The following is an 18,180-nucleotide window of genomic DNA, read 5'->3' on the forward strand; positions in this document are numbered from 1 at the left end:
CAGTTATTCTTATTTATTTATTTATTGGAGTAAAATTGCTTTACAATGTTGTGTTAGTTTCTGCTGTACAATGAAGTGAATCAGCTATATGTATATCTATATCCCCTCCCTCTTGGACCTCCCTCCCACCCTTCCTAACCCACCCATCTAGGTTGTCACAGAGCACCGAGCTGAGCTCCCTGTGCTATACAGCAGGTTCCCACTAGCTATCTATTTTACACATGGTAGTGTATTTATGTCAAACCTAATCTCCCAATTTGTCCCACCCTCCTCTTCCCCCTCTGTGTCCACATGTCTGTTCTCTACATCTACGTCTCAATCCCTACCCTACAAATAATTTCATCTCTAACATTTTTCTAGATTCCACATATATGCATTAATATATGATATTTGTTTTTCTCTTTCTGGCTTATTTCACTCTGTATGACAGACTCTAGGTCCATCCACATCTCTACAAATGATCCAGTCACTTTCCATTTTTATGGCTGAGTAATATTTCATTGTATATATGTACCACATCTTCCTTATCCATTCATCTGTCGTTGGACATTTAGGTTGTTTCCATGTCCTGGCTATTGTAAATGGTGCTGCAGTGAACATTGCTGTACATGTGTCCTTTTGAATTATGGTTTTCTCAGGGTATATGCCCAGTAGTGGGATTGCTGGGTCATATGGTAGTTCTATTTTTAGTTTTTTAAGGAACCTCCATACTGTTCTCCATAGTGGCTGTATCAACTTACATTCCTACCAACAGTGCAAGAGGGTTCCCTTTTCTCCACACACTCTCCAGCGTTTACTGTTTGTAGATTTTTTGATGATGGCCATTCTGACCAGTGTGAGGTGATACTTCATTGTAGTTTTGAATTGCATTTCTCTAATAATTAGTGATGTTGAGCATCTGTTCATGTGCCTCTTGGCCATCTGTATGTTTTCTTTGGTGAAATGTCAATTTAGGTCTTCCGCCCATTTTTTACTTGGGTTGTTTGTTTTTTTGATATTGAGCTGCATGAGCTGTTTGTATATTTTGGAGATTATACATTTGTCCATTGCTTCATTTGCAAATATTTTCTTGCATTCTAGGGTTATCTTTTCCTCTTGTTTACGGTTTCCTTTGCTGTGCAAAAGCTTTTAATTTTAATTAGGTCCATTTGTTTATTTTTGGTTTTATTTTCATTACTCTAGGAGGTGGGTTAAAAAAGATCTTGCTGTGGTTTATGTCAAAGAGTGTTTTTCCTATGTTTTCCTCTAAGAGTTTTATAGTGTCTGGCCTTACATTTAGGTCTTTAATCCATTTTGAGTTTATTTTTCTGTATGGTGTTAGGGAGTGTTCTAATTTCATCCTTTTACATGTAGCTGTCCAGTTTTCCCAGCACCACTTATTGAAGAGGCTGCCTTTTCTCCATTGTATGTTCTTGCCTCCTTTGTCATAGATTAGGTGACCACAGGTGAGTGGGTTTATCTCTGGGCTTTCTATCCTGTACCATTGATCTATATTTCTGCTTTTGTGCCAGTATCATACTGTTTTGATTACTGTAGCTTTGTAGTATAGTTTGAAGTTGGGGAGCCTGATTCCTCCACCTCCATTTTTCTTTCTCAGGATTGCTTTGGCTATTCGGGGTCTTTTGTGTTTCCATACAAATTGTAAAGTTTTTTGTTCTAATTCTGTGAAGGATGCCATTGGTAGTTTGATAGGGATTGCACTGAATCTGTAGATTGCTTTGGGTAGTATAGTCATTTTCACACTATTGATTCTTCCAATCCACGAACATGGTATATTTCTCCATTTGTTTATGTTATCTTTGATTTCTTCCATCAGTGTTTTATAGTTTTCTGAGTATAAGTCTTTTTCCTTCTTAGGTAGGTTTATTCCTAGTTATTTTATTCTTTTTGTTGCCATGGTAAATGGGATTGCTTCCTTAATTTCTCTGATTTTTCATTGTTAGTGTATAGGAATGCCAGAGATTTCTGTGCCTTAATTTTGTATCCTGCAACCTTACCAAATTCACTGATTAGCTCTGGTAGTTTTCTAGTAGCATCTTTAGGAATTTCTGTGTATAGTGTCATGTCATCTGCAAACAGTGACAGTTTTACTTATTCTTTTCCAATTTGTATTCTTTTTATTTCTTATTCTTCTCTGATTACCATGGCTAGGCCTTCCAAAACTATGTTGAATAAGAGTGGCGAGAGTGGACATCCTTGTCTTGTTCTTAATCTTAGTGGAAATGCTTTCAATTTTTCACCATTGAGTATGATGTGTGCTGTGGGTTTGTCATATATGGCCTTTATTATGTTGAGGTAGGTTCTGTCTATGCCCATTTCCTGGAGAGTTTTTATCATAAATTGGTGTTGGATTTTGTCAAAAGCTTTTACTGCATCTATTGAGATGATCATATGGTTTTTATTCCTTAATTTGTCAATATGGTGTATCACATTGATTGATTAGTATATATTGAAGAATTCTTGCATTCCTGGGATAAATCCCACTTGATCATGGTGTATGATCCTTTTAATGTGTTGCTGGATTCTGTTTGCTAGTATTTTGTTCAGATTTTTGCATCTATGTTCATCAGTGATATTGGTCTGTGATATTTTTGTCTGGTTTTGGTATCAGGGTGATGGTGGCTTCATAGAATGAATTAGGGAGTGTTCCTCCCTCTGCAGTTTTTTGGAAGAGTTTGAGAAGGGTGGGTGTTAGCTCTTCTCTAAATGTTTGATAGAATTCACCTGTGAAGCCATCTGGTCCTGGACTTTTGTTTGTTGGAAAATTTTAAATTACAGTTTCAATTTCATTACTTGTGATAGGTCTGTTTATATTTCTAATTCTTCCTGCTTCAGTTTTGGGAAATTTTACCTCTCCAAGAATTTGTCCATTTCTTTGTGGTTGTCTGTTTTATTGGCATATAGTTGTTTGTAGTAGTCTCTTATAATCCCTTGTATTTCTGTGGTGTCAGTTGTGATTTCTCCTTTTTCATTTCTAATTTTACTGATTTGCACCCTCTCCCTTTTTTTCTTGTTGAGTCTGACTAAAGGTTTATCAATTTTGTTTATCTTCTCAAAGAACAAACTTTTAGTTTTATTGATCTTTGCTATTGTTTTCTTCATTTCTATTTCATTCATTTCTGCTCTGATCTTTATGATTTCTTTCCTTCTACTGACTTTGGGTTTTCTTTGTTCATCTTTCTCTTGTTGCTTTAGGTGTAAGGTTAGATTGTTTATTTGAGTTTTTCTTGTTTCTTGAGGTGAGATTGAATTGCTATAAACTTCCCTCTTTGAACTGCTTTTGCGGCATCCCATAGGTTTTGGGTCATCATGTTTTCATTGTCACTTGTTTCTATGTATTTTTAAATTTCTTCTTTGATTTTTTCAGTGATCTCTTGGTTATTTAGTAGTGCACTGTTTAGTCTCCATGTATTTGTGTTTTTTACAGTTTTTTTCCTGTAATTGATTTCCAATCTCATAGCGTTGTGGTCAGAAAAAATGCTTGATATGATTTCAATTTTCTTAAATTTTCTGAGGCTTGATTTGTGACTCAAGATGTGATCTATCCTGGAACATGTTCCATGTGCACTTGAGAAGAAAGTGTATTCTGCCACTTATGGGTGGAATGTCCTATAAATATCAATTAAATCTATCTGGTCTATTGTGTCATTTAAATCTTGTGTTTCCTTATTTATTTTCTGTTTGAATGATCTATCCATTGGTGTAAGTGGGGTGTTAAAATCGCCTACTATTATTGTGTTACTGTCAATTTCCCCTTTTATAGTTGTTAGCATTTGCCTTATGTATTGGCGTTCTCCTAAGTTGGGTGCATAAATATTTATAATTGTTATATCTTCTGGGAGTGATCCCTTGATCATTATGTAGTATCCTCCTTACCTCTTGTAGCACTCTTTATTTTAAAGTCTGTTTTATCTGATACCAGTATTGCTATTCCAGCTTTCTTTTGATTTCCATTTGCATAGAATATCTTTTTCCATTCCCTCACTTTCAGTGTATGTGTCCCTAGGTCTGTAGTGGGTCTCTTGTAGACAGCATATATATGAGTCTTGTTTTTGTATCCATTCAGCAAGCCTGTGTCTTTTGTTTGGAGCATTTAATCCATTTACATTCAAGGTTATTATCAATATGTATGTTCCTATTACCATTTTCTTAATTGTTTTGGGTTTGTTTTTGCAGGTCCTTTTCTTCTCTTGTGTTTCCCACCTAGGGAAGTTCCTTTAGCGTTTGTTGTAAAACTGGTTTGGTGGTGCTGAATTCTCTTAGCTTTTGCTTGTCTGAAAAGCTTTTGATTTCTCTATTGAATCTGAATGAGATCCTTGCTGGGTAGAGTAATCTTGGTTGTAGGTTTTTCTCTTTCATCACTAAGTATATCCTCCTAGTCCTTTCTGGCCTTCAGAGTTTCTGTTGAAAAATCAGTTGATAACCTTATGGAGATTCCTTTGTATGTTATTTTTTGCTTTTCCCTTGCTGCTTTTAATATGCTTTCTTTGTATTTAATTTTTGTTAGTTTGATTAATATGTGTCTTGGTGTGTTTCTCCTAGGATTTATCCTGTATGGGACTCTCTACACTTCCTGGACTTGGGTGACTATTTCCTTTCCCATGTTAGGGAAGTTTTCCACTATAATCTCTTTAAATATTTTCTCAGACCATTTCTTTTTCTATTCTTCTTCTGGGAGCCCTATAATTGAAATGTTGGTACGTTTAGTGTTGTCCCAGTGGTCTCTTAAGCTGTCTTCACTTCTTTTCATTTTTTTCTTTATTCTGTTTTGGGCAGTGAATTCCACCATTCTGTCTTCCAGCTCACTTATTCGTTATTCTGCCTCAGTTATGCTGTTATTTGAGTCCTTCCAGTGTATTATTTTATTTTATTTTTTTGCGTTACGTGGGCCTCTCACCGCTGTGGCCCCTCCCGCTGCAGAGCACAGGCTCCGGACACGCAGGCCCAGCGGCCATGGTTCATGGGCTCAGCCACTCCGCAGCACGTGGGACCCTCTCGGACCGGGGCATGAACCCGCGTCCCCTGCATCAGCAGGCAGACTCCCAACCACTGCGCCACCAGGGAAGCCCTTCTAGTGTATTTTTGATTTCAGTATTGTGTTGTTCATCTCTGTTTGTTTGTTCTTTAGTTCTTCTAGATCTTTGTTAAACATTTCTTGTATTTTCTCAATCTGTACCTCCATTCTATTTCTGAGATTTTGGATCATGTTTACTATCACTACTCTGAATCCTTTTTTCAGGTAGGTTTCCTATTTCTTCTTCATTTATTTACTCTTGTAGGTTTTTATCCTACAAGACTTGCTCCTTTATCTGTGACATATTTTTTATGTCATTTAATTTTTTTTTTTTGATGGGTGGGAATGTGTTCCTGTCTTTCTGGTTGTTTCACCTGAGGCTTCCAGCACTGGAGTTTGTAGGCTGTTGGGTAGAGCTGGGTTTTGGTACCAAGATGAGGACCTCCTGGAGACCTCACTCCAATGAATATTCCCTGGGATCTGAGGTTCTCTGTTAGTCCAGTGGTTCAGACTCAGAGCTCCCACCACAGGAGCTCTGGCCCAACCCCCAGGTTGTGAACCAAGATCCTGCAAGCCATGTGGGGAGGCAAAATAAAAAGAAAAAAAAGAAAGAGGAAAAAGAAAAAAAAATGAACAGAACAATAACAAAGAGTAAAAAATAAAATAAGATTAGAAAACTAACATATGTTAGAAAGAAAAATATATATATATATAGATGAAGCAACAACTGGAAGGTAAAACAGACCCTAAATAGTAAAAAAGAGGAGGAAAAAAAAAGCCAGAAAAGGCCTTGGCTGTGGGGGGGTGGGGCTTAGGCAGGGGCAGGGTTTAGGTGGTGGGCGTGGCCTATGCTTAGGACTGGAAAAGGCCCTGGGGGGTGGGGAGTGGGGCTTAGGCTCAACACAGCAGGAGGGGCCCAGGAGTGCCCCTGGCCTTGGAGGTCTTAGGACCAGGTCCAGGACCCCAGCAGGCTCACTGGGCCCGAGTGGGTGGGGGAAATGCTAGGTGCATTCTCCCATCCTCTGATCCTTGAGGGCCCCACCCCATTGGCTTCTCTTCTTCTTCCCCCACTCCTTCCCTCCTATGTCCCTAGGACCCCAACAGCCAGAGGGGGCCTCAGAGAATGGAGGACCAGACCTGGGAGCCCAGCAGGCATCCCAGGGCTTGAGGGAAACAGCTGCCATGCCTCCCCTGATCCTCCAGTCCTGGAGGGTTCCCCCTCCGTCTGCCTCTCCTCTTTTGCACCACCCCCCGCACTTCCCTCCTATGCCCCTAGGACCAGTGCGGCCTGGAGGGGGCCTTGGAGGTGGAGTAACCAGTTTGGGAGCCCTTCAGGATTCCCAGGGACCGATTGGGCAGGGGAAATGCTAGGCATGCTCACCCCAATCCTCCAAGCCCCCAAGGGTCCCTCCAGGCATGGGAACCCCTACCCCCTCCCAGCCACCCCTCAGGGGAACAGGTCCTGTCTGGCCTCCACTTCTCCTTCCCCCTCACTCCCCCCACATCCTACCCAGTCACTCAGGGGTTCCTCCCGTCTCCTTAAGCATTGAGGTCCCCCACCAGCGTCTGGCAGGCACCCTAGTTGTGGGAAGATGCGAACTCCGTGTCTTCCCACACCGCCATCTTCCACTGTGCAGCTCAATTCTTCTTTTCAGATTCTTTTCCCTTATAGGTTATTACAAAATATTGGGTGGCCAAAAAGTTCATTTAGGTTTTTCCATAACATTTTACAGAAAACCCCAAACGAACTTTTTGGCCAACCCAATATTGAATATAGTTCCTGTGCTATACAGTAGGTCCTAATTGGTTATCTATTTTATATTCAGTAGTGTGTATATGTTAATCCCAGACTTCTAATTTATCCCTCCCCCCTCTTTCCCCTTTGGTAACCATAAGTTTTTTCTATGTCTGTGGGTTTATTTCTGTTTTGGAAGTTCATTTGTATCATTTTTTAGATTCCACATATAAGTGATATCATAATTGTCTTTGTCTGTCTTACTTCACTTAGTATGATAATCTCTGGGTCCATCCATGTTGCTGCAAATGGCAGTATTTCATTCTTTTCAATCGCTGAGTAATATTCCATCTTATATATGTACCACATCTTCTTCATCCATTCATCTGTCCATGGACGTTTAGGTTGCTTCCATGTCTTGGCTGTTGTAAATAGTGCTGCTATGAACATAGGGGTGCATGCATCTTTTTGAATTAGAGTTTTGTCTAGATATATGCCCACAGGTAGGATTGCTGGATCATATAGCAACTCTATTTTTAGTTCTTTAAGGAACCTCCATAATGTTCTCCATAGTGACTTCACCAATTTACATCCCCACCAAGAGTGTAGCAGGATTCCTTTTTCTCCTGGTATGCTTGTTTTAGATCTGACCCTCTCTGATGTGTGTTCTGGGTTAATGGAGGCTTCTGTATTATCTTTTTAAGAAGAAGCTTTGGTGTAGACAATCCCTATTTTATTAGTTAAGGGGATGCTGGGTGTATTACCCTGAGAACCTGATAAATCCTGAAATCTTAGTGGTTTAATACCAAAGAAGTTTTCCCCTCCTGCAAAGCCCGGCTGGTGTTTCTGATCTGCAGGCAGCTCTGCTCTATCAGTAATCCCAGGGCTCAGGTTCCCTCCAGCATGTGATCTACCCTCTTCAACAGGTAACCTACATGTTGGTTCGGTGAAAGAGCATGGACAGTTGTATGTGGGTGCTTTTGAAGGGCAGGCTAGGAATTGGATCACATCTTCTTTGCTCACATCCCATTGGCCCCAAATCTGTAATATGACCACACACTACAGCAAAGGATACCAGGAAATGTGACCTAGCTGCGTGCCCACGAGGTAGAGGAAATGGGTTTGGGACCATCATGTTACCTTTGCCATATCCCACTGGATTTTTGTATCAGAAACAGAGAAGAAATACGAACAAAAATAATGAAATAAAGAGTTGAAGGGTTTTCCAGATAATTCTGTTACCATAGGTAATTCTACATAATTTTAGATACAAAATTGTATTACTCCTGATATCAGGCTCTGCATTCTACCCTTCCCCAAAATGCATACATTAATTATCCAGGCCGTTGGTTATATGGGTCCAAGGAATTGCTTTTGTCCCCACAATTCTTGCTATAATATCATTTCCCCTGTTAATTGATCCAAACGTGTTAACACTAAGAAACTATTTCTACATATAAATTGAGTTAGACAATTTTGTTGGGGTGGGGGGAAACAAATAGACTCTGGATAAAAGCTGAGTCAAAATAGTGGTTCTGTGTAATTTGGGACAGGTCACCTAGCTTGTCCAGCCTTGGTTCCTTTATCTATAAAATGGATAGAAGGAAGCAAAGAGAATAGACTGTGGAGATCCGATCTGTGCCAGCCCTAACATCCAGCAGTTCTTGGGAGGCAAATAATGGTGAGAAAATTTTGGAGACGATTCTAGTATTTGGGCTGGTTTCCCTCCAAGCTGCATTAGCAATTCTAGCCCTCTTTTCAGACTGCTTGTTCCACAAGGGAACTGCCCTCACAACCAACCAATGAGCAAAGGTCCTTGGCTTCCCTCTGATTGGATCAGCTTAAGTCATGTGCTCACCTCAGCCAATCACTAAACCCCAGAGGATGCCAGGTCCTGGGCGTTTCATATACTTTCTTCTCCATCCCTGGCACTGGGGATGGGGTCAGTCCCACCCAAACCACAAGTCTGCAACCCAGTGGAGAGGAAGGATGGGAAGGATGTTGTGAGGGGAGCAACCCACAATAGTCACTACAAACTGCATCATTTTTTCACTTCACTTTGCACACACAAACACACAATGTCTGGATGTCTGGTTTCTAAAAAAGCAATAAAAGAATTCAGGCTGGGGACACATTGACCAAGACTAAGGGGGATGCCCATGGCAGAGGGGCCTCATAGCTCCTGGCTGATAGCAGGGCTTGTGGTTAAGTATCTTACTCCAAATGGATAGGATATTTTCCTATTTGTATGCCTATAAGAAATCTATGGCTTTTACATTCCATTTAAAAATACCAGCCTCTTGGATGATTAGGCTTAATTGAAACAGGCATTAACTTGAGGGCAACCCATCCTAGAAATATGGCGGACTAGAATCACAGTGCAACAGGAGTGATTATTTATTTTAAACCTCATTTTACCAGGACCAGATGTTCTGTCCACAGTGAACAGAGACATTTGATGATATTTCCCAACAGACCTAAGACATTAATCCTCTAAAACCCCCTCCACTCAGCAGGGACAAATGCAAGGGTGATCCGGAAAGGAGACTTGATGTTTGTACGTAGCTTGTGCAAACCATTTAACTGGTTTTGCAGGAATGAAGTGATGGGAGGTCTTGGCACCAGGAATTTGGGTGACTGAGTCATTGAGAAAGAAAGTTACAAACCTCAGAATGTTTTTCTGGGAACTCATGGGCATAGCCCCCCCCAAATGGATATATTATGGAAGATTAATTCCCACTGTAGTCAGCAGCACCAGCTGTTTGAGAAATCCTGATGGAGAAAAGTACGGCAAGCTAAAAGATCAGTGACCAGAACAATCCCTGTCTCCAAATTAATAGTAGTCTTACATATTTGGAAGCAGTTCACTGTTAAATTTTAATTGATTTAAGGCCCCAAAGGTGTGCCTAATGAATGTGATAAGTGCAGATTACTAAAATCACCATAAAAACCAGAGAGGTATGAGGGAATAATGGATTTTGGATAATTTGCATATATTTTCATTAAGAAAAAAATATCTCTGAGGCAGAATACTTTCTAAACATACCTGCTTCTGCCCTTCTTCTCTTGTTACCCACCTGAGTTTGACTGCTACGTAGCTTTGGTCAGCTTTATTTCTGATTACGCCAGAGTGGTTTTTGGACATGAGCTGAGGATGTGGAAATCTTACTATGGTTTTGCCTTCTTCTTTCTGTTGTCACTCTCAAGAGAGGAAAGACTTCTTAATTAAAATTAAAATGAACAAACAGGGACTTCCCTGGTGGAGCAGTGGTTAAGAATCCGCCTGCCAATGCAGGGGACACAGGTTCGAGACCTGGTCCAGGAAGATCCCACATGCCTCGGAACAGCTAAACCCATGCATCACAAATACTGAGCCCACAGGCCGCAACTACTGAAGCCCATGCGCCTAGAGCCCCTTCTCCGCAACAAGAGAAGCCACCACAATGAGAAACCCATGCACCGCAATGAAGAGCAGCCCCCGCTCACCGCAACTAGAGAAAGCCCGTGCGCAGCAACGAAGACCCAAAGCAGCCAAAAATAAATAAATAAATTTATAAAAGAAAAAACTCCTGTGAGATGGAAGGAGAACAGGACAGGCTGTGCAAAAAAGAGATTTGATTGTGATTGAGAATGTTGGATGTATTATGTGTATTATGTTCTGTGGCCATTGTGTAAAAGCGGCCACAGCCCCATGTTTTTTTCACCTGGGATTCCCTCCGGCCAGTCATTCCATTGTGCAAATAGAGTAAGAAATATCTGCAGAAACAGCAGATATTGGTTAGGAGTCCCCTGCAAGTAGAACAAATTGAACCGTGATGGTAAGAGAGAATTCAAGACATAAACTGCTCACCTCCGGAGTTGGCCATATAGTATATTTTCAAGTAAATGGAATAGAGATTTTACAGCCGAATAATGTTCACCGTTTGAACTTTAGAAATCAATATATTTATTTATAAAGTTTGGTCTTTTTCAGAAATGCTGTTGGAATTGTCTTCAGAGATCGTTTTGAGTGACATGAGAGAACCAGTCTATTTCATAACCTTGGCTTTAAAAGAAAATAATCCTTTTGCTGATATTCATCTATTTTACTCAACATCTTTGGCACTAACTGTCATGTAACTATTTCGAAACAAATCAAATCTACCCTCAAAGCAGGTGAATTACTTTTGGTTGCCAGGAGCTTTCACACACAGCAAATCTGTGGAAGTACCATTACCTGCCTTCTACAGCTGTGAAAACCCACCAACATAACAATAACTATGTGAGAAAGCCAGGATTTGAACTCTGATCTATGTGACTGCAAAAGTCCAGGCACTGTTCACTGTGTTATCGTCCTTTGCAAGAGGAAAATTTGCTTCTTACGAAGCTATTTGAAGGAATGTTTTGTAGATCCTGAAGGCAATTTCGGAAAATGAATTTTAGAAATGTTCTGAATAATGAAAGCTGAGTAGGAGCTATTCACCTCTCCATTTCAATGATGGTAGAATTCATTTGAGTGTAGAAGCTCAGTTTCTTTAAAAAAAATTAGTATTATCACTGACAGTTTTTTCAAAAGGTGGTCCTGAACCCTGTGCATTGGAATCACCTAGAGCTGGTATTGCCCTTTGACTTAGGTAAGACTAATGCCCCATCAAAACCCTGGGTCACGTAAGGCCTTGCTCTGGCTTTCCTCCAGCTGTACCTCTTCCCATGAGGCAACGTGCGTCCCTAAGGCCACAATCCCACTCCATCCAGATCATGCTCTGGCTACTCAGGACCTAGGACTCCCCACTAAACTCAAGGGATCATGACAAGGACACCCACTCTTACTACGGTGGTGTGTGTGGTGTGACCACACATGTTGGCATGAGGCCCCTCATTCTACAGGAGGGGCTGGTTGGGGGACAGAAGGGGGTCCTGTAAAGGTGGGTCTTGGGCAGGTCAGGGCTTGGCCTTCCAGCTCCTTATTTGTTGAGCAGGAGGATGGAACCTCTGTTATCTAAGAGTTTAACTGAAATTTTAATGAATATATAGAAATATGGGATGGTGCCTCTATTTGTACTCCTACCCAAGGCCCCATAAGTGTCAGGCCAGGCCTGCCTCTGGGGTTGACAAGATGCAGATTCCCAGCACCTTTCAGAATCAGAGGCTTTGGGGACACAGCCAGGAAGTCTGCATGTTAACCTGCTCCCCAGGTGATGCTCTTGTGCCCCATGGTTTGAAAGCCAGTTCTTGAAGGTCACTCTAAGACCGTGTGTCAGAGATCCTCTGACTGCTTCTTCACAGGCTGGGGCTTCAGCATGGGCACCAATTACCACTTCCACAGCTGGAGAGTGTTTGTCATCGTCTGCGCTCTGCCCTGCACTGTGTCCATGGTGGCCCTGAAGTTCATGCCAGAGAGCCCGAGGTTTCTGCTAGAGGTGAGTCAGCGCCCCCAACCCGTGTGAGGGCAAGCCCTGCTGCCAGCCCTGCTGCTCCAGCCCCTTGGTCCCATGTTGGCTGACCTGGCCCATCATTAAATCCATCGTGATGGTTGCACGCCTGGGATTCAAGGACAGCCAGAGCTGGAGGGACTCAGGAGCTCACTGAGCACAGAGCAGCAGCACTGCTCCCCGAGGCTGGGTGGAGCTGGAGGGGGCTCTGCTGAGGATGCTTCTGGCACCCACTCTCCCCAGAGGTCCTGATTATGAGGCTCTTCAAAGCTGCCTGCAGTTTTTCCATGTTACGGCTGTGAGCTGGGTTGTAAATCTGTCACTGCTCCCAAGCCCTTCAAGACTCTTGGCTTTGCAGGACCTCTCTCCTCCAGAAAGCTGCTCCCGGGGTCCTGTGAGGTTTCCAGCTTGGTGGTGGTGGTGGTGAGGCTCTCGTGCTTGCAGTGGTCAGACAGGCAGGGCTGGTGGAGGGGCGATAGGACTTGAAGGCTCTTACAGCCCCAATTCTCAGAGTCTACTTATAAGCCTCCTTCTAGCTTTCTGCAGACTGACCCTCCTTGTTGAATTTCTTCTTTCATCCCACTGATCAGGTTCCAGATGCAGCAAAAAGGTTTTTTATCCATGCTTATCTCAAAAGCTACCCTTCATTGTGTATGAGTTTCCTAGGGCTGCTCTAACAAAGGCACACAAACCGAGGGGCTCATAGTAAGAGAAGTTTATTGTCTCACAGGTCTGTTGGCTAAAAGTCCCCAACCAAGGTGTTGGCAGGGCCACACTCCCTTGGAAGCCCTTAGGGCAAGCTTTACTTGCCTCTTTCAACTTCCGGTGGGTTGCTTGCATTTTTTGGCATTCCTTGGCTCGCAGCTGTTTCACTCCAGTCTCTGCCTTTGTCACCACACGGTGTTCTCTCTATGTGTCTCTGGGTCTTCACATGGGCTTCTTCTTATAGGGACACCGTTCATGTTGGATTAGGGGTGCACCCTACCCCAGTATGACCTCACCTTAATTAATTACATCTGCAGCCACCCTGCTTCCAAATAAGGTCACATTCTGGGGTACTGGCAGCTAGAACTTCAACATATTTTTAGGGTTGGGGACATAGTTCAACCCATCACATGTTGTGTCTTTGCTTTGTCCTGCCAGGGAGGAACATGACTCCCACCCTGCAGTCTATTCAACCTTAAACTACGGGTAGTTACTCACAGCCTATAATGATAATAGTACCCAGCATTTACACCTTGAAGGTACAACCTTACTATCCTTCCAAGATGGGCTGCGACAGAAACTTGTCCTAGTCTTTCACAAGCCCTAGATAGTAACACATCCATGGCCAATCGCCTCAGACTTGGGTATCAGCACCTGTTGGGCTTGTAGGGTTTTCCACCCCTAATCAGCAAAAGACTGTTCATGTCTCTCTCCTTGGTTTTACCAGATGGGCAAACACGACGAAGCCTGGATGATTCTCAAGCACGTTCACGACACCAACATGAGGGCTAAGGGGGCCCCAGAGAAGGTGTTCACGGTGAGTGCATGGTCACCTATGCCAACAGGAGGGGGCCTCTCCTCTTCACTGCTTTGGTTTGCTAAAAAATAATTTTATTATATAAGCATATCCCAGAAAATTTGTCAAAAGGGGAATAAAGCCCCTGACATTCCTATTACTGCATCATAATTATTCTTTACATTTTGATGGATACCTTCTTGGTACTGCTAAGTGTTCAAATATGGCAAAGGGAAAACCTAGCTATATTCATATGGGGATAACCATATGTACATATATTTACATATATCAATGCATATAGATTATTCAGGAGTACTTATAGGCATTCTATATGTGTCTCATAGTATTCCGAATCATCCTTTTAACGGACATTAATATTAGAAACATTAACACAGTTTTCGTAAACATGTCCCCAATGTTAGAGATGCATATGCCCTGCTTTATTACCTTGTTCCTGCAAATATTGCTGCAATGAACCTTTTCCTGCACATAGTTCCTTTCCTTTCATGTTCTGGGTTTGTTTTCTAAGAGTAGACCCCTAGAAATAAAATGAGTGCCTCAAACAGCATGAGTATTTTTATAGCTTTTGAGATGCATTGCAAATTACATTTCAGTAGGGTTGCAATGATCTGTGATACCACCAATGATAGGATACCTGTTTCTCAGCATCGTTACCAGCATTGGCTGTTAGCCTGGATTTTCTTTCTCACTAGTTTAAAAAATGAAAAACTGGCCAATGTCAGTTTCCACGGGGAGGTCCTGTTAGTTACCATGAACTGTGCTCTTCCCACCAAGCTGTGGCCAACCACGAGGAATACCCACGGCAGGGTCCCTGTGCACCTGTCTGCATGACCCCCTTTTAGACCAACTCCAAATCCATTTCTTCAAGGAAGCCTTCCTGAGTTAACTCCCACCTACTCCAACTCACTGCTTTTGCTTCTTTGGCTTCCGTAATTTGAGTCTGGAGTAAAACACTTTTTCTTGTTAACCTGTTACTTGAAACCCCTGATTCTCAGGCAGGACCCCATAGCAGCTAAGAATCTACAACCTGAAGCCAGACCAGTCTGGGTCCAAATCCTGATTTTAACATGTTCTAGCTGTGTGGCCTTAGGCAAGTTACTGTCTGTGCCTTATTTTCTTCATTGGGAAAAGAGGGATAACAATGTCTATGAATACAGTTATAGTAAGGATTAAAATCAAGCACCTAAACTGTGCCTGGCTTAGAGTAAATACTACATAGATGTTAACTATTATCCAAATATTTTATGTCATATTTTTAAACAAATAAACTCAAATAATAGATTTTATAGAAAGTTGTCCAGTGGAATATTTCCCCAATTCCAACACTCCTAAAATTATCTAAAATATGGGACCAGTCCTTTTATCACAAACATTTATTAAGAAGCACCATTAACAATATTTATAGACTTTCCGGTTGGATAAACGAAATGTAATTGAAAATAGAACTTTTAGCTAGTTCATTTTCTTAATCCTTCCTCAATTAACTTTCTTATTAAAAATTTCCCACACTTAAAAAAAAAAGGAAGAAGCAGCACAATTAGCAGAGCTACTCCAAATGAAAGATGATAAGGGAACTGGTGGTTCTCCCAACCTCCCATCCCCGCCGCTCCCTGTGATGGGTTTTCATGCTGCAGCTGGACTGCAGGTCTGGACCCCAGTTGCTAGCAGGAGCGCCCTGTCCCCTGGGGTCTGGGTATGCTTGGTTCAGTCCTGCCTCCCACCCCACCCATTCTATAGCCTTCTCTCCAAGCTCCTGCTTATTCCTAGGTGATGTTACTGAGTCTTCGGGTATAACCTCTGCTTTTAGTAGATTTCACCCTTTCTCAGGAAAAGGGAATTAAAAAGGTCACGGGCTCAGTATTTCCAAACTGACTTGATGATCATAGTAATTTTGTAGAAGAGGATGACTGGATGGGCCAGGAAAAAAAAAAAGAAAAGGGGGCTTCCCTGGTGGCGCGGTGGTTGGGAGTCCACCTGTCGATGCTCGGGACGCGGGTTCGTGCCCCGGTCTGGGAGGATCCCGCGTGTCGTGGGGCGGCTGGGCCCGTGCGCCATGGCCGCTGAGGCTGGGCGTCCGGAGCCTGTGCTCTGCGACGGGAGAGGCCACGGCAGTGAGAGGCCCGCGTACCAAAAAAAAAAAAAAGAAAAGAAAGAAAGAAAAGAAAAGAAAAACAGCCTGAAAGTGTTCCTGACCTCAGACAGCTGGGCAGTGGCTGGAGTCAGGAGTGATACTCAGCCCTGCCGAATGGGGTCATCTGCTAGGATCCTGTGTGCTCCCCTCTGTAGACGGTACTCACAGTAAACATGCTCAGGGGCCTGGAGGAAGAGCTTAGGGTAGGCCAGGCTCTTAGTGTTCATGGTGAGCCCTGGATGTGGCCCTCCTCACATCCACCTTGGAGCTGATGGGGTTCAGGACATGATACCCCAAGATATGGCACCTCGGCATATTGAATATCGGAAGCTGAAGGAGCTTGAGAAAACAGCAGAAGTAGAAATGTCACTCTGACCTCCCCCTGCTCCCCCTTCTTCCCTGAAACAGGCCATAAGTCTCCCACATGGAAGGTGCTCTCCAGGCACCAGGAGGAAAGAAGACATTGTTCTCAGCAGAGATGGGGAACTTAGGGCCAAGAAGGCTGTATCAACAAACCTTGTTAAACTAACCCTTATCGTCCTAATTACTTCTTCACCATTTCTTCACCCTAGCCCAAATCCCTTTGTCTTGTCAGTTCTTCACAAATTTACTGTTTCTACAAGGTATAAAAACTTCCTGGGCTGGTCACTTCTTCAGGGCTTCATTCTCTCGTGAAGGCTCCCACGGACATGTAAAAATTCAGTAAAATGTGGATGCTTTCCTCCTGTTAATCTCTCTTTGCCAGTTTAACTTCCAGACCCAGCCAGGGAGCCTAAGAGGGTAGAGGAATACTTTCCCCTCCCCTACAGAGCCCTGGCTTTCACCAGCCCCTGTCGCTACCTCACAAGCTTCTGAACAGCCCCCTGGCAGGTGTCCACTGGGTGGGTTGAAGTATTCCCCTGAGAACCCATGCTCTGCAAGGCTGGGGTGAGCACAGACCACACAGACTGCATTCTACTTTAGACTGAAGCAAAGACAAGTATCCTAGTTAATTGTAACTTAGAGTAATTATGCTTTGCAAGTTGTCAACACGCCCACTCCCAGATCCGGAGGGAATAGGGTGTTATTTTCCCCAGGAGCAAAGCAAAGACAAAATTTGTATTTCCTTCCCCTCTCCCCCACCCACACCTCAGGCACGCGGGATCTTAGTTCTCTGACCAGGGATTGAACCCGCGCCGCCTGTGGTGCAAGCACAGAGTCTTAACCACTGGACCTCCGGGAAGTCCCATTTAGTGAGATTCTTAACGTGCTTCCTGACTTGGGGTCAACCTTCTCCTCGGCCTCTTTCGGCTGCAGCTGGGTTCTTGGTCTCCCTGGGATACCTAATAACACAAAGACCAGTTCCAGCCAAGAGTCACACTGGAGGGCCTGCTGCGTTCTCTCTCCTGTGTCCCTGTGTGGGCCTGGGCAGAAGAGCATTTGCAAAGGCCACACTCCCAGGAATGGCAGGACCAGCCCAGGAGGCTCTGGCATGCTTACATACCTGTGATTTTTAGGAAGAGCACCTATGCTTTTACCAGGTTCTCAAAAGGGTATCCGGCCCTCCCAAGAGAAGACCCACTGTTTTCAGTGTTTAGAAAAACAAAGCCGAGCCCTCCTGGGCTCAGAGCTTGGGAATTAAAGAAGCAATTGTCCCTAATTCAGGAACTGTATTTCCCCCTGTGGATATCCAGCCTCATCTCTCTCTCTGTCTCCTCACATTCTCAGTCCCTTGGCTGAAGGAAGAGATGGAGACACTTACGACTAAAGCCTTTTCTCCCTAGAAAGAAAGGTTTGTTGGAGGAGGTGATAGAAACTGGTTTCGAATTTTTTGAGTACACTCTTCTATTTTGCTCTGAATTGGTCTGCATGCACGGACCTTGATAACTTGGCTAAGAGTTTGTGTGGTCAGGAATCTCCTTAACATGATGGTTAGTTATAGAAGGCAGTAGTTGTCTTAAACATTGATTAAACTGAAAATCGCTGTCTTAATGAGTCAGGATTGCTCCCTGGGGCTACCTGCTGACATTGGACAAATTAACACTTTCCGGGGCCCTTGGGGGAGCCCTGAGATATACAGCCTTATTTCCATTCCCTATCTCTTTGATTTCCTCCAGGAAAACCAGGGGTAGCAAGGAAGACATAATTTCTCTCTCTTTCTAAAAATTAAGGTATAATTGACAGATAACATTATATTAGTTGCAGGTGCACCACATAATGATTCAGTTATTTGTATACATTGCAAAATGATCACCACAATAAGTCTCGTTACCGTCTGTCACCACACATTTACAGACATTTTTTTTCTTGTGATGAGGACTTTTAAGATTTACTTTCTTAGCAACTTTCAAGTAATGAATACTGTATTATTAACTATGGTCCCCATGC

The 18,180-nt window shown here is 43.0% G+C and overlaps 1 protein-coding gene across 1 annotated transcript in view; it reads left to right on the plus strand.

Annotated features, from left to right (window-relative positions):
• The window catches only part of SV2B (synaptic vesicle glycoprotein 2B), a 79,822-nt gene that overhangs the window by 30,549 nt on the left and 31,093 nt on the right, over positions 1-18,180 (plus strand). The window contains exons 4-5 of the mRNA XM_027083138.1: positions 12,015-12,148; positions 13,593-13,682. Of these exons, the coding sequence (XP_026938939.1) occupies positions 12,015-12,148; positions 13,593-13,682 (224 nt within the window). The remainder of the gene's footprint in view (positions 1-12,014; positions 12,149-13,592; positions 13,683-18,180) is intronic.

Source organism: Aethalodelphis obliquidens, unplaced genomic scaffold, assembly GCF_003676395.1.
Source record: "Aethalodelphis obliquidens isolate GAN/ISIS:26980383/991018 unplaced genomic scaffold, ASM367639v1 scaffold49, whole genome shotgun sequence".
Taxonomy (NCBI): domain Eukaryota; kingdom Metazoa; phylum Chordata; class Mammalia; order Artiodactyla; family Delphinidae; genus Aethalodelphis; species Aethalodelphis obliquidens.